Genomic DNA, 17,114 nt, shown 5'->3' with positions numbered 1-17,114 from the left:
TCTTTCTCTTTTTACATGTTGGAGTGGTATTTTTATATCCCTCTCTACCTAAGGTGCCCTAAGATATACAGGTGAAAGGCCTGAAAAACATCAGTGGGAACTGTAAGGTGGAAGGAAATCTTGAGAAGTTCCCTTCTAAAAGCCTTCCTCTCTCCACTGATCACCCCACGTGCTACCACAATTACTCTGTCAGACACAAACCAAGATTGTAATGAGAGATTCCAATCCAAAAGACTTGATGTCCGTAAAGAGAAAATGCAGGTGTTTGAGGCATACTGTCAGGGACATACAGTCATAGTTCAAATGCAGCCAAAGTTCTGCCAGGGTTCTCATTACCAAAATCAGCCTTGCAGTCTCTGCAGTAGATTTCTGTATCTTCATATTTAATCTCTCAGGGATAATATCTGTCTGATCATGCCACACTCTTTATAATTACTCAGAAATATTGATACTTGTAGCTTCAGTTTGGCTAGCTTAACAATTGCATGCCTGTACTAAAAACTGCTTCCAGTTCTACATCTGTATTAATACCTCCTAAGAGACTCAGGTTTCTCAGTACCTGCGCCCACAGATCCATGGGGCTGTAATCAGGTGCCATAAAGGCCCTCCACAGCTCCATGTTAAGAGACAAGTTCTTCACCATGTATGTGGTTCTGCCTGCATTCTCATAAACACTTTTTATTTTCACTCTTCTCTAATTTGGCAGCATAAATTCACCCAAAGCACTAGACTTGGGAGTAAATGAATGCATTGTCTCTCTCTCTCCCACTATTCTGTATGAACCAATAAATCCAGAAAGGTTTGTAGGGCTGATTGACCAGGGGGTGAAGATGTGCAGATGACAGAAGACACAACTTGCTAATTTTTTTCATGTCAATAAGAGAAAAAAGGCTGTATCTTAGGAAGGACAGACAGTCTTTAATTAATCTGGCTGCCTTCTGAAGATCAGAACCACAGAGATGGATCACTTGCTTGTTCCAAACTTTCCTGCTGCCCTTGAAAAATAATTCTTTACCACTCCCAAGAAAATGAGTTTCCTATTCTCTTAGTTGGTCTTAGAAAACCAGAAAGGCAAGCAGGGGAAGGACCCAACCAGGTGACAGATGTGGATTCTGGAAGACATAGCACTATGCCAGGAGCCCAGCAGAGTAGCTTGCTCTCCAGGGAGATGTATCATTAAAGGATGGATTGACAGTGCAGAGCCCTGTGATTGTCTCAGAGTGAAGCATTGTAGGCCCAGTCAGCACTGGCTACCAGGGCCCACTTTCCTTCAATGAGAAACAAGTTGAAGCTGGTATGTGCTTTAGACATGAAAGGCAACACAGCTCCATCTCTCATGCCAAGCAAATTATCCATTATACACATCTGCTCTCTTCAGAGCCTTTTTTCTGCCTCCATCCCTGTCCTCTTTAGTCCGAATGCAGAGTTCAGAGTGGGATATATCCATATCCTGTTCAAGGCAAAGGAACATCCTAACAAACAAACAGAGACTGGAAACCAGAGGGGATCATAGCAAGAAACAGCTTCCCTTACCTCTGCCATCAGCAAGGCACCGATTATAGCCCACAGGGCTGAAGTACTCAAAGACGAAGACAGCCACCGCAGAGATGATAAGCAGCATCACAAACATCATGACCCATACATCAGCACTAAAAGGCTCTGGAGAGAAAAAGAAAACCATGGTGAAAGACCTGATAACACCTCACCTCCTTTGCTCTCCAGAGAAGCCCAGTGTGGGGCAAACTGGGTTGGGGAAAAGCGGAAGTTAAAACAGAGTCTTCAGCCTGATTCTGAAAAACTTCTTGAACTGGGAAAACTGCAGTTTCTGTCTCTGTAATGACTGCATTCCGTTGTACTGTTATATTTGTGACACATGGCTTCATCTGGAACCACATACAGTCATTGTGGCATGCATTGATAAAATAAAATGCATTGATAAAAGATTGTTCCCAGGAAGTCCTCCAACACCATCTGGAGAGAGTGGGGAAAATCAGGCAGAACTGGCAGAGTGTCAGACAAGCATCCAACTTTCAAGATGCTATTGAGCCAAAAGGCATCTCCAAATTTCAAGATTCGGCCATAATGACAGTAGATTTTTTAGTGTTCCATCCCTCTAGCAATGGGAACACTAGCTCATTCTAGAAATGCTGGTGTTCATGTTCTGCAAGTATTTGATCTCTGCCAGGTTTTCTCCTTCTCCCAGCCTGAACCAGATCAAAGAAACAAAAAATTTTGCTCCAGAGTATAGCCAATATTGCAACTTAGTTAAATTGCAGTTTAAAATTTTGGAGATAACTTTAACATTGCTTTTACATACTCCAGCAATATTGGTGGACTTGCTAAGGGAAAAGAATCCTGAAGAGTTAGTAGTCATGAACATCATATTTAAAAAGGTCTAGGAAAATCTCATTATTTATATAAAAGTATTTCTGTTTGTGAATGTTTTCATTCACAGGACTCTGGCAGAGAGCAGACAGTAATTATATAACTCATATACTGTGTTTGTGGCATTATAAAGCATTTTATAAAGCTAAATAGTAGATACTAGGAAGACATGAATGTCTCAGGGCAACGCAGTATCATTTCCATATCCTCTGATCGCCCTCCATCACTGGAGGACATTATAAATGCCTTTCTTGTAAGACACAGTGTCAGCAGAGAACTGACAGCCCAACTGTTCTTGGAAAGGTCTATTAGTTCTCTAATTTATACAAGGTGTCAAGGGAGGGTCAAGTTAACAATGTCTTTATAAATAATGTCTCTCAATGTGCAACTATTTATTGCCAATTGCTATCACCAAGTGTTACGGTATCCCAGCTATAAGGTTTGAATCAATTTTCTTCTGGTCTACACTCCTTGAACATACTATTAGTTGAGTCACTGGGAAACCACATGCTGTGGTGTATGTGACAACTCTAAGTGAGCCCAATTTTACTAGGATTAGACATACAATTGCTGGAAAATGCCTTGGCTTGGAACTCATAGGCAGTGCCTATTTGCACTTGCATTTGCCTGGATTTTGCTTGTCTGGGATTCAGTTCTAAAACATAACAGTATATTTTTACACACCTCTCCCACAGGTACACCCAAAAAAGAGCTTTCAGGCTAAGAATCACAAGCAACCTTCACCTAGTTTTTTTTATGACCACTGGGTGAAGTTTTAATTTTAGATTGAAACAATACCTAAGAAGGCAGAAGGTGAGACAGTTCCATTGCTACGTGACACCATGACACTGATTCCCGTCTCAATGAAGGGTACAGAGAAATCCACCACTTCTGAACGTTCCTCATTAATGGTGAGGGATCCCACAGCCATATAGGCCCGTTTGGTGACAACCTGGAGGAAGGAAAAAAGAGATCACACACAGACATGAGGCAGCCCTCAAGCACCACAGTCAAGCTGCTTCTCATCTTCCTGCCTTTCAACATAATCCTTTTATTCCTGTAATCCCATTCCCTATATTGTTTGTAACATCTCTCCTTTCTAATCTTTCATCAGGACACCTTCTTCTTCCAGAAAACCTATAGACATTAATCTTCCCCTCAAAGCTGGTATGTGTACAAAAAAAAAAAAAAAAAAAATCCACAGAGGTCTTAGGATAAACACATCATCCACAGAGAAGACGTCTTATCTCATTTTTCTGTCCTTGCTTTATCCTCCCTCTAACACTGCAAAGTCTTATTCTTTTTTCACTTTATATACAACCTAAGCACAATCTAGGTTGTAGCAACCCTGGTGAATGGATATCAGTCTCTTTCTAAGACTATGTAGGTCAAATCTGTGAGACCATACTGAATAATAATTAATGGTCAGACAAGAAAGGTTGTCATGGTTGGAGTGTCAGACCAGATTGATGCACTCAGTGCCAAGAAAGAATGCAGGCCAGTCATTTCTAGAGTCACCTCTATCCCTGCCTCAGCAGTGGACCCAATAATGATGGGATGTTAGACCTGACCCACATCACCCAGCCCAGGGTTGAAGCCCACCATGCCCTCCCTTTGCTGCTGACCTCTCCAATCATTCCATTCCACGTCCCATTGATCTTTTTTCCATGCTTGCCATTAGTCACCAAGTAGAGGTCATAGGTGAACTTGACAGACTTTGAGATTTTCTTGAGGATGTCTATGCAGAACCCCTTGCAGCATTTCTTCATGTAATCTGGCTCCTCATCAGTTTTGTTCCTGAACCATCACAATAATAATGGGTTAAAAGACTGGGAGAAACTCCTGTAATTCCCCTCTGTTGTCAGCTGCATTCCCCCTCCCACTATATAATGTGGACAATTTATATTGTGCTATCTGTGCTGGAGGGTGAAGAGATACTCTACAAAGATTTGCCTAAAGGGGCCTATCACGAATGGACATGGGACAGGCTGGGCAAATGGAGGTGAATTTCTAAAAAGGATTATGGATTCTGATGGTGCTGGCCCAACAGACACTTTGCATTCTGCTGAGAACAAAGAGCCCAAGATGAGCAGAAAAATACAGGAGTGCATACTCAGTCACGATGCGTTTTTGGCAAGGGACCGTGTTCCTCATGCAGGTGCCACTTAGGGGGTCCACGTTCTCCACAATGACAAATGGTGCCTCTTCCAAAGTCACGATACTCAAGTGATCGTCCTCACGTTCCTCAGAGTCAGGATATAGCTCAAAGCGTGGCCACACATAATACTTCATCTGCAACTTTTTTTCCTTCCATTTCCCCACCTGTAGAAACACAAACCACAGAAGACAGACTTTAATTGCCCCATCCCTTTGCACCAACCATAAACACAGCAGGACTGGGTTAGAGGACCATTCCGGAGTAGCCAAACTCATGACTCATGTAAGATGGGGACATTTCTCAGGAGAAAGCTCTGAGTAAGTGGATTCAAACAAGGGGGAAGTGCAGAACAAGAAAGATCTCTGAGCTGTCTCATCTCTGCGATGGTCTCACCTTCTGGGAGAGTGAGTAGATAACCACAGGAATACTGTAACTATGGTCAAACAGCCTTATGTCCTTCAACTTTTTCAGCTAAACAACAGAAACACAACAACTTGGTTACATACCTTTAGCTGGAAACAATGAATTGTTTTACATTTCTGATGCATGAAAATTAATACCAAAGAGTATCTATGATGTTTTTTAAATCTTGCTATTTTTCCCTAGTTCTCATAACTTCCACAAATTTCTATTGCAATTTTAGAGCACTTCATTTTCCATTTCCTAAGTGAAGAGAGATTATATCTTCAGTAGTCAAAAAAGGGACTGGGACTCAATTATCTTATATCTACTGCTAAGAATGAAAGCTGTTTAGAAGCTACTGCAGTCCTTAAAGAGACAACATATTTAAAAGCTCACCCACTGCCCAGGCAGACCATTTCTTGGGAAAAAAAAAAATCTAGGAAAAGAGAAAACTTGAACATCAACTGTGCTTTTAACTATCAAAGACTCACCTTTGTTCTCAATTCCCCCTCCCACCATCACAGTTGACAGTAGCACCTTGGCTGGCAACCAAAGCTGAGAGGGTGAAGAAGCTAACTGGGCTTTAGAAGAAGCTTTCCTGCATGATCCTCAAAGCAAGTCCTCCAGACCAGGACTGAGACATGCTGACTTGATGGCAGAGGCAGTGTGGGTGTGTGGGAAGCTTCCATGACTGCTCTTAGCGGTGTACCTTCTTGGTGGGTAAACAGAAAAGCTTCATTCCACTCCAGTCCAACACCCCTCCCACCACCCCCAAATTTCAGTCATTTATTTATTTAAATGAAAGAATGGGAGGGAGAAACACTTGTTAAAGGCTCATTGGGTGTCAGTGGTTAATCTGTGAAATTCAAAGCCCAGCTGGGGTTTGGCATTTGAGTGTATCCAGAATTCACATAAAACTTGTCACCTTCAAAACAAACAACCTCTTAATCTGGCTGTGAAAGAAAAAAGCCACTCTGAGGGCTTGTGGGGGGAAAAGAAAGGCAGAAGAAATCACCCAGAGACAGCAGTTTCCACATCCATCCTCCATCCCTGTGCAGGGTGAACACAACACTCCAGTGAACACAAGGTAGGGGGGGTTGTAAAAAGATGGGCACACTGTCTGGGCAGCTGGGCTTGCCTTCCCAAAGGCAAAGAATGCCAAGATGAGCTTGCCCTTAATGTTCCCTCCACCCATGGAGATGGTCTGTACTCATGCTTCTAACCCTGGATGTGGAAAGTGAATTTCTAAGAGAATAAAGAGCATGGACTCACATGCTTATCCAGGGTCTGCTCAGTCCTGGACTTCCCACTCATGCACCAAGCAGGTCAATTTGTCATCATCTGAGCCAGAGATTTCTGCAGTGCTACTTTAGCTCTCAAGTAACTGAGCTCAAATCCCCCAAAGTAGTAACTGCCACATGGGGCTCAGCAGGGACCAGTGATTAAGATGTTCCACAGAACAGCCCAGTTTTCAGCTCAGTAACATTAACTTATCTAGAAATAAGTGTCTGATGAAAGAGACATCTCACAGAATCTCAGTAGCACTTAGATATCTCAGTAACAGCCATGATATAACTCCCTGAGTGATAAATTAGATCAGATAGGCAAACCCAATCCACAATTACCCAGAAGTTCTCTGGGACAGAAAGGGGAGCTCATAAGGCTGTGTGCCAGACACATCTCACAGTGTTGTACTACCCAGAAAGATTATGAAATTAGTGTAACAATGACAGCATGGCCACAGCCTTCTGTGCACTAAATCATCTCACCTGCAAATACACCAGTACACATCCATTCCTTTTTATCCCAATAAAATCATTCTAAATTGTCAAAACAGGAAGAAAAACAGGATGTAAGTAAATGTTCTGACCTAAATCTCCAAATCAGCTATGGATTGTCTCAAAAATATTGGCAAATGTTACATTTCATTGCTAACCTGAACAATCAGACATGCCATATAACTCCATACATGTACAGATATGAATAAGAAAAGTTGGAAAACCATAGTGAAATAAAAGAGGGCAGACTTCTTTACATGCTTATGCATACAAAGGTCAAATGTATATCCATGTAGTTAGAGAAGGATAAGCATAAGCAACATCTGCAGAGGATGGAGACAAAGCAAGATAAAGAATACACAAATGTGTACCGTATGCTAGATAATCTGCCATGAGAGGGAAAGAGCATTTCACTGTAGGGACAGAAGTTATCAGAATTAAATGCCACATATTTGTCCAGGTAAAGATGCCTACGCCTCAAGAATATAACCTACCAAGCTGTGCAGAGCAGAGCAAGGCATTTCTGAAGTCTCAGAGTACTTTGTATTAGCAGCCTATGAACTATTATTATTTGGGTTTTGATGAGTGCATGCCTCAGCAAAAAGAGGAAAAACAGACTATCCCAGGCATCCTTCATATTGGTCACCCTGGAGTTTCAAGACCTGTTGGGTGTTCTGCAATCAGTCTAGTCATCCAAGCTCACACTAGGAGCCCTGAAGGGTCACAGAATCAGTAAAAGTAAAGCTATTACCCTATAAAAACTCCTTTCTAATCATATTCTCCAACCCCTATGTAACGTTACTTATGCCAGGACACAGCTCCTAAGAAGCAGAATTGCCCCTTGCTCTATCTGATCTTGTCGAGAAAATAAAGTCACTTTGGTTTGGGGATGAATTTGGAGGTGTTGAGGGAAGGGAGTAGCTAACATTTACCTTAAATATAAGATCCCATTTTGGATAACAAAATTTGAAGTAGAAGTCCAGCACATTTGCAAAGAAAGAAGGGAGAATTATTGTAGAACAGAAAGTTAATCACATATGCTATTTGTTTGTCTAAGCATATAAGTTATCCCATGCAGACAAAAGGAGAGATTGCCTTTGCAAGGGGAAAACAAGTGGGAACCTTCTGAAGGTCTTCCAGCCAGCTGGCAAATTGCCTTAACCACGGTATAATGCAGCCAGAATAAGAGTTCTGCAGTATGTTAATGCACGTCTTTAATGAAAGGTGCATCACATTAGTTCCTTGAAACTAATTCTTAACAGAGGCTTTTCTCGCCTCCCAAGGGAAGCTAAGGCTTGTAGCAGCTATTTGTGGCAGATGTTTCCCTAACCTGCCCTTACATTAACAGAGAGCCCATGGTCTCCACAAGCAATCTACTTCAGTGCTTAGCTATCCTTCCCATTAAAAAGTGAGTTTTTTCTCCTGATGTTTAATCTAAATCTTCTTGCCGCAATTTATACCAGGAGAGTGTATTTCCTTGTTCTCCTACACGTGCTCTTTTCAGTGTTATCAGGTCAGTAAGATATTTTTAACAGAGAGGAGCTGATAGTTTCATTCAGAGGCTATCTTATAAGTTACATTGGCAAAAGCAGTCACCTGTTCAAATGACCAGCATCCAGTCTCACCATCTACAAAATCCTTACCCAGATGGGTGGTATGGACAAGTACAAGCTACTCCCATGAATCATCCATCATCCAACAAAGGCAGAAGCAAATTCCTGAGTTCCTCCTAATATGGCAAGGCAGGACTTCAAAACACAAGAGCACCTGGAGAGACCTATAACTAGTGTCAACAGATGGAAAACTTAAACCTCCTAGTAATTTGATTTTCAAGGGCTAGGCAGGAGAATATAGTTCTGAATTAAACCAGTAATGTTCAGATACGTTTCTTAGGCAAGAAACTCAGCAGCATTGCACTGGTATATGGGGTGAAGGTTCAGGAGAGAGCCTAAACCTTCAGGTGCTTTTTTTTTTCAACAGGCTGGAAGAAAACTAGCTAGACAAAGTCTCTTGATAGTTATTGTTTTACTCAAGCTCCTATTTTCACCATGCCTTGCACCACTCTCTTTTCATTTACAATCTTATCTCAATTTCTGCTCTCCCTGCCCACCCCCTCCCCCCACCCCTCCCCCTGCTACAGAAGAAATGCAAAAGGAACAAAGGGGATTTAGTTTCTTCTGCAGAATTAAAAAAATGGACCATTCCAAACTCACTTAGGACTTGAACTGCTTTCTGCATTTTCCCAAAAGCTTTATGTTTCCTCCCTTATTATTGGTTCTTGTATTTCTTTTTCCCCAGGAGCTGAGGAGTTTATTCATTCCAGTGGGGAAGCACTAAAGCAACAACAGAGAGCATGAATTAGGAGGCAGAAATTCCCTATTCCACCAAGAATCTCTGTAACGTGATCTGCACCCTTGTGGCTCCACATTGTGTAAAACTGAGATAATGGCATGTTTTTACATCTGGGGTACACTGAGTAGATAAACACAGAAAAGGCCACAAGGCTCACAGATACTGTGGAACTGAGGAGACACATACACGTGTCTTGAGCTAGATGAGGGAACATATATAGCATGTATCTATGAACGGTATAAATGTGAAATGTATAAATGTGAAAATGTCCTGTCTTTAATATTTAGAAAAATCTTACATAAGTTTCACACCTGATTTAAATACATGAAAAATGGAAGATCAAATATAGAAAAGGTAAAGGTAGGATGTTGGACAAGGGACAGAAAATAGGACCGTTATTGGTAATATAGCTGATGGAGAGGCATACCTAACCCCTTTGGGAAGCAGGGCAAGTCCAAGGAGAAATAAGATTATTGTCAGTAGAATTGGTACACATCCTGAATGAGGACATGGGAAAACCAGAACAACTGGGCAGGACCTGAAAATGGCTACTCTAGAAGCACCATAGAAATAGCAGCTATAACTAGGACATCGCCAATGGAAGTAGGCATTACTCAGCGTACATAAAAAGGTAGACCTAGGGAATGCTGTTGTAACCTTAATGCTGCAGTACACTGTGAAGAAATAAATCATGCATAAATAAAGTAGAATAATTTTGGATTGAAATAGGTTTTGGAAGGTTAGTGCAAGAGGACTGAACTACAGAGATGTACTGTATCTCCACAGGCTTGGCTTCCAGTCTGGATAAAGCTGCCATTACTGTTTCTAAAGAGAAATTTTATCAGGAACTAAGTTATTATTTAGCTTTACAGAGATTAGATGGAGAACAAATGCAAATTTTCACAGCAGCATCCTGATGTTTCTTTTTCTGGATCTGATAGTTGGCATATTTCTTTACCCCAAAATTACTCAACAGGCAATAGGTCATGATGTTTTACACTTGGTTCGGGCAAAGCAGCAAGGAACCTTACAGAAAAGCTAGTTATCAGAAATAACCTTGGATTGAGCAATTAGGGGAACAGAGAGCCTGTCTTAAAGGAGATTAAAAAGCTTGTCTAACCTAGATAAATGAAAGCCAAGAGGGTATATGACTGCTCTGTATAAATAAAGAGGGGACAGATACACAAGGGAGAAAAGAAAGTGATTTTTTAGCAGGAAAAACAATGCCGGTAAAAGAACGACTGATTGTAAGGAAATTCGCCTTTAAAATAAGATAGATTTTAACCATCAGAGGGGGAAATTCTGAAACAGCTGCCCAAAAGTAGCTGTGAAAACAACTAAAAATGGGTCAAAAAGAAGCACAACTAGTTTGTATAGGGCTGTATAATTTTGCTGCCTAGAGCAGAGGGATGGGACCAGATGAGCCTTTCCAGTCCAGTGACTATAAGTAAGCAGAAGCAAGAGGAGGAATTCCACCGTGAAAAGCCTTTTCCCCTCAATTTTTCAGTCTGAAAATGTCAAAACTCAGTCTTAATCATCATATCTTTGTCCCCTACCTAACCCACATGAACACAAAGACTCATGCAAATGATACCTCCAACTCCTTTAGTCCCTCATTCAGCAGAATACCTTCTCTAGTGCCCTGAGAATAAAACATTCCTCTTAGCCTTCACCCAAGCTGGTTAGTTATGACTCTCACAGTAACAGTGCTGACACATCCAGTACCAAACGTATAATTCCTGTGATGCTACAGGTCTGTATCCACACATAGGCTAGCCTACAGCAGGTGGAAAAGAGATGCCACAAAGAACAAAAATCCTCTGTTAACAGACACTTTAAGGTGATTAATTAGCCACATCAGCCAAAGCAGACAAAAAATGGTTGTGAATGCTCCACGTGTAAAATTAATTAACAGAAAAACAATACTCCTTCCTGAATCTCAAGTTCACCTTCCACAACCACCTGGGGAAGGATGCTTTCTTGACTGCACCTGCAGAAGCAGGAATTGCTTCTAATAGCCTTTCAATTAAAAATGTAGGCTGCAGGAGATGGTGTAATTTTCTCCCCTCTATATTTATACAGCACCTAGCATATGCCAGAAGGAGAGAGGCTGAGCTTAGAATACAGATAGGGCAAGGCACTTGCTCCTGCTTTACAACTCATTTTGGGAATAAAAGCTCTTTGCAGAAGCACAGTCTTCCATCTCACTGAGGTCTGGCATTTACACAACTCTTGCCATTTTTGCTGAAACATTTTCTGGTGCACTTATATGCCTTTTGCAGTTGCTAAGGTCCTGTCCCCTGTCATGATTAGCCAGAGAAGGTTAATTAGGTATACTTTGAGCACTTCTGACTTCTGCAAAGTCAGTGAACTATGGGGCTCCACTGGTGTCACAAAAAGGTCAGAGCTGTGAGAATGCCAAAGAGTTTGCCTTGCTAAATCATTCCTCCAAACTAGAAGGCGCCAAGAATTCAATACAGGTATAAAACCAGCCCCTCTGGGAGATAATGGTATTCTTGATGGTAGCATTAACTTAGTATCCCAGAAAGTGGTTCACCCAGGCAAGGCTGGCTCAAGCTGGAGCAGCAGGGATGCCAGGGGGACATATTTATTCAAGGACTTCAGCGCTACCTCATGTATACATAACCACGATTTATGGAAATGCAGACTGCAACCATCACAGAGATAAATAGGAGACATGAGGAGAGAGGAAGCTGTTAATGGTAGCAGGGGCTATGATCTAAGTAGGCTGGAGTATGTAACTAAGCTTCTATCAGGGGAAAATCAGGTGTTAGGATTTGGGAAGAATAATTAAAACAAACTTTATATCTTAAAAAATACTGAAAACTGACTACCATCCAACATAATCCACCTTCAGCTAACTGGCAGTGACAGCACCTGAGTCAGACTCTTACTCAATAGTGTTGCATACTTAGAGCCATCATGCCTGTCTGAAACGACTGTGTGAGGACAGGGGAGCTTAATAAATGTCCCAAATTTCAGCAAAATCAGTCTTTTTTCATTCTGGTCTGGTAAATAAAATCCAAAGCCAGGGAGCTTATACTGTCTCTATCATTGTTCATCTAAGGTGAAAGAAGGTTCACCTCGAGCATCTCTAGTGCTCTCCTTTGCAGAACCGTAAGGTAGGGGAAAACACAGCAGGAGTACTGGTAAGATTGCACGTTCTGTGTCCCAGGTGGTTCAGGAGTCACAAAGGTTTTAAAGAAAATGTATTTTTTATGTGCATGTATAGGCATCTAAATGCTTTATGTAAGCATTTTGCAGTCTCTAGGAGGGATGCTGCATTGTGCAGGTGTGTGTCTGCATCCAGTACGTGTCCATGCATGTAATGCCCTATCTAATAATTTTTCTTCTTGCCTTTCCCTGTTGAGTTCTGGGTTTGAGTTTCATTTTGCTGAGCTCTCATTTCTTTCACTCAGAATTTTTTTTCTTCCCCCTAAAGCATGTTACACAGAGGGAGGGATGCTTGCCAATTCACTCTGCAGTCTGGGAGACAGTTTAGAGCTTTGGTTGTTAAGTGGGTCCAGTACAGTAGTGTACAAAAGCCTGACACATGTGCAGTGACACTACTCTTTACCCTGATTGAATATCTTTCCCAGAATCTCTTGGGATCTGAAGCTGATGAAATGTTCAAAAACGCAGATGCAGAAGAAGGCCAAAGCCATTTCCTTGTGCTGAGAAAAGCTAAATATTGAAGCTGGCCCCAGCAGGGTTAGGAGAGGAGGAAACATAAAGAGAGAGGAGGTGAGTTACCTAAATATCACTCTTTTCTGTGCTGTGCAATAAAAACTGAAGGCACTGCTTGAAAAACATTTCTGAAAATATCAGAGAGAAATCCTTCACTTTTCAGTGGGGGGTATCCCAGTGGATGAAACACCTCCGCATCCTGCATACAGCAGCCAGAGCCTCTGCCCTCTGCCTGGCAGCCCCACATTGTCCCTGTGCAGAGGGGCATGCCTGCCAAGAGCAACACTGGCACGGCCATATGCATGGCCCTCTGGCAGAGAGATGCGGGGTGCTCAGTTCTCCTCTCACTGCTGGAAAGGGGAGGATCACACCTCTTCCAGAGGAATTACTGCACATGTTGGGAGCCAGATTCCAGGGAAACCAGTTACAAAGCCATAAGTTCCCGTTTCTTTCTTCTCCCACCACTGACAGTACTGGGCTACTGATTGCAAATGCTGTCCTCATCTGCAGAACACCCTTTGTCTGGATCCTGGGTCTGGATTCACACTGGCATAGTCACAGCCAGCCCCACTACCTCCAAATCTTCAGAGTGCATGTCCACAGCCCTCCTCAACCTGGCACATGGCAGGGAGTCCTGTCTAGTGCACCAGGGCCATCTCAAGAGGTAGCCAACTGAAACACTTCTCCAAGTTGTCACCAGATCTCTAAATTGAGTTGAAACAACAGGTCTGCTTGGCATCCTGGTCCTCTGCCAGGTCTATTTTCTTGGCTTTGCAAAGAGACAGGATAGGAAGCATGCTGTGGGATAGGAGCAACCAGGGACACCCTTGCTGCTTTCCCTCTATCCCATGGGTGGTTAAGGGGCTGCTTACTGCATTCTTGCACCTTTTCTATGCAGAAGGTATGCAAATATCCTCATGTCCTGATTCAGTTTCTTCCCCTTCTTTCTTTTATTCACTCAGGTGCTCCCCAATAAATACAGGGGACAGGGAATGGGGCTGGGGGAAAGCAGCAGACATCCTCCATCTCACCTGTGCAAGCAGAAATGGATGGTGGCCCCTCATGTCCTGGCTCATCAGAACCCCACCTCACAGCCACCCACTCACAGTCCTGCCTCCTATCACTGCTGTGCACCATGGACATAATCCTCACTGCACAGACCTGTGTCCTAACCACTGCCTCCATCATGTCTTTAGTCTGGTGCCCCTGTCCTAGGATCAGACAAAGGAGTGAGACCAATTCAAGCAGTCAAGAAACCTGCATGGATGGGGGAGTAACTTGCAGTATAATTTCCCCCTATCTCAGCTCCCACTGACTTAGATATGGACTGGTTTTTCCACATCCCAGCAGTGTCCACCTCTGTTCTGAAATGAACTGCTGGCCCAAGCCACAGCAGTGTGAGCACTGTATGCCTCCACCAGCAATGAGACTTACCAGTGTACTTCTGCCTGTGCACCTGCAGATCAACCTCTCATACAGCAGAGACTGCCAGACCAGATGGGGCCTCACAGGAGTTAGTGTAGGCTGTACTCTCCATCTGAAGACTTCTGCCTAAGAAGCTCAAGCTTCAGACTTTCTGATGGATGAGAACTCCAGAAAGAGCACCTATGAATTTCAAGACCCCCAGCTGACCCACTGCTACAGGCAAGTGCTGGGCTTTGCTTGAAAAGCACAGCATTTTGCCAAGTTTGGGCAAAGCATTAGACAAGACCTGCCAGCTCTACCTACATCTTACAGATAAAACCCAACCAGGATGGAGCCCACCAGCAGGACAGCTGGTTCATGGCACACATGCGCATTATTTCCATAACAGCTGTAGCCAGCAAGTGCTCTGTGAGCATCAGGGAGTGGTTCTGCCAAAGATTTTTTTTTTCTCCTTTCCCATGCCATACACAGGTACTCACAAACAGAGGTACCCCCCAGCAGCAGTATCTTAAGCCCATCTGAGCTTGGAGTCCAAGCAGAATTGCCAAGGGCCCAGCTGAGGCCATCTGGGCTGCAAGGCATCTCTGTGCAAAAGGAGCACAATCAGACAGTGGAGGGAGTGTGGAGGGAATGTGGAGGGAGTGAAAAACCTTGAAATCAGTGATTTGGAAAGGAAAGAGGAAGCTACGTATTTGCCAACCCCAGCTAGCAAAGAAGAGTTAAGCCAAGAACTGATTTCTTGGGAGTGTGGTCTTAAAGAAATAAAATTCTTCCCTTCTGTCAGACCTGACAGACCTCAGACATACCTACTTTTCAAGGATATGTGGGTCATTTGGGGCATAAACATGTTAACACAAAACAGATCTTGTGCCATTTCTGTGGCCTAAAAGTAGGAGAACAGGCATGACAGAGGCAGTCTTAGAGACATAAGATGAAGCTAAGGCTCTCAGCAGAGGTCAGGATATATTTTGTGATGACATGTAAGTCCACACACAGAGTGATTTTTGTCAGTCTAGGACTAGGTGGATGACTGTGTAATTAAATGTGTGTGTACTGCGTAGCTACCTCTGTTATAAGGGGATAAGCAGTAAGCCTGTAAAGTTCTCTGATATTTTCCATTACAAGAGTCTTCATAGGCCAGTTCTCTGAGAAAAAACAACATCTCTATGTTTTGCAACAGGCATTTCAAAGTCAGCAGGGCAAAAACCCTGAGGCTAAGGACATGAATTTTACTTTGGCTCATCAAATTTCATTCCATCTTAGCTGCATTATAAACTGTTGAATAATCACAATTTCTTTTCTGTCACTTTCTTGCAGAAATCCTGGCAGACAGTCCAAACAGCATCTGAGCATAAATGTTTTAAGAGCTAAACCAAACACCTCAGTAAATCAGGGACGACTCCTCACCAGTACAATGGTAAGTACAACACCTCAGCTACGGCAGAGCAAGAGAAAGACAAAGGTCCAATCAGGCTACACACAAAATGTGGACAAATTATACAGGTTCTATTCTATCTGTTTAGATGTGCCTCAATGTGAAAACGTCACCTGCACTCCACTACTCAGTATGCAGAAGAAAGGCAAACCACTATGAGCTTTCATGAATGTCTGTGAAACAAGTACAGGTTAGTCACTGGATTGAACAGTCAGACTGTGCTGAAAGCTCAGCATGCATGAGAATGAACAATTTATTTTACTGAAAAGATTTTGAGGTTTCATCTCAAGAAACAAATTAAAACACAGCACATATAAAAAACCCACCACCAAACCATAAAACAAACTACATTAAGGGTAATTTATTTAGGCTGAAGTATTAGAAAATGGCAGGTTTACAGTTTCCTTTTCAGCCTTTCTTCCATCCCACTTGTGTGTGGACATTTTGATTCAAATTTTAATTAATGAGTGCATGCAGCACTCTCCATGAAGTCCCTCCCCCACTCCTTGTACTTCAAAGAAATTTGAAGAAGTAGAATGAAGATGGCTTGGGAAATGAGACTGACATTTTCTAGCTTGACTTCACAAGTTGAAAATTGAACCACTGTTCCTTTATTTTCTGTATATAATTGCTTCTATGGCTTGAATGTGCACAAGCTATAACAAAACCAATAAATGGGTGAAGAAAGTATCAGTGAAGATTAGGAAAGAGCTACCCATGGATCTGCAAGCACTGACAGAGGAGAGAGGAATAAAGAAACAGTAATGGACAGCAAGAAAATCAACCGCTGTAGAGATTACACGATCCTGTTTTATGATGAAAAAAGCAGCACTGACCTTTCCGAGGGGTTGAATGAGGCAAAGAAAGCAGAAGCCAAATTGGAAAAGGTACATTGGAGAAAGGTGGAAGAGGGTGAAGCTGGCTTGTCTGGGCATTGTCATGATGCCAAGAAGGTCAGACGAAAGGAAGGTACTAATCAAGCAGATCATGCTGCAGACAGGTTACTCGTGTTGCAGCAATACATTTATAAGAGACTAAGAGAGGGCTGAGGGCTGTACTACATGGAAGATGAGGACAGGACCAAGCTGGTCTGGCCTGTGTACCCTCAGAGGAGAAGCACCATGGTAGGGGTGGATGCAATGGTGACGGTTACAGTCCAGATGCCATGTAGCCATGTTAACCCAGCAAGGCCAAGTTGAGAGCCAAGGCAGCTTGCCAGGCTCACACAGCTGCCTTGCACCATGCTGTGCTGATGCAACCCTGTGGCACTGCTCTGCACCGTATGGATTTAACATCGCAAGCATATGCCAGCACAGGCAACACATAGCTGTGTTTCACAGGGCAAACTTGCCCCAAGCAGCTGTACAACAGCTGTGCAGAGAGCAAACACTTTCTCCTCAGATGCCCAGGAGTGAAGGGACCCAAGTGCTGGCTGTTATCTTGTTCTGTGCTTACTCTGTAACCTTAAGCA

At 42.8% G+C, this 17,114-nt stretch overlaps 1 protein-coding gene across 1 annotated transcript in view; it reads right to left on the bottom strand.

The window, feature by feature from the left end:
- The window catches only part of GRIN2B (glutamate ionotropic receptor NMDA type subunit 2B), a gene marked incomplete at both ends in the record, with an annotated part of 173,376 nt that overhangs the window by 26,354 nt on the left and 129,908 nt on the right, over positions 1-17,114 (bottom strand). The window contains 4 exons of the mRNA XM_083859506.1: positions 1,534-1,659; positions 3,184-3,337; positions 4,011-4,182; positions 4,499-4,707. Of these exons, the coding sequence (XP_083715632.1) occupies positions 1,534-1,659; positions 3,184-3,337; positions 4,011-4,182; positions 4,499-4,707 (661 nt within the window). The remainder of the gene's footprint in view (positions 1-1,533; positions 1,660-3,183; positions 3,338-4,010; positions 4,183-4,498; positions 4,708-17,114) is intronic.

Source organism: Zosterops lateralis (assembly GCF_965231275.1).
Source record: "Zosterops lateralis genome assembly, chromosome: 4".
In the NCBI taxonomy this organism is placed as follows: Eukaryota; Metazoa; Chordata; class Aves; order Passeriformes; family Zosteropidae; genus Zosterops; species Zosterops lateralis.
Note: the sequence above shows the minus strand (reverse complement) of the source record. Positions and strands in the feature narration are given on the sequence as shown.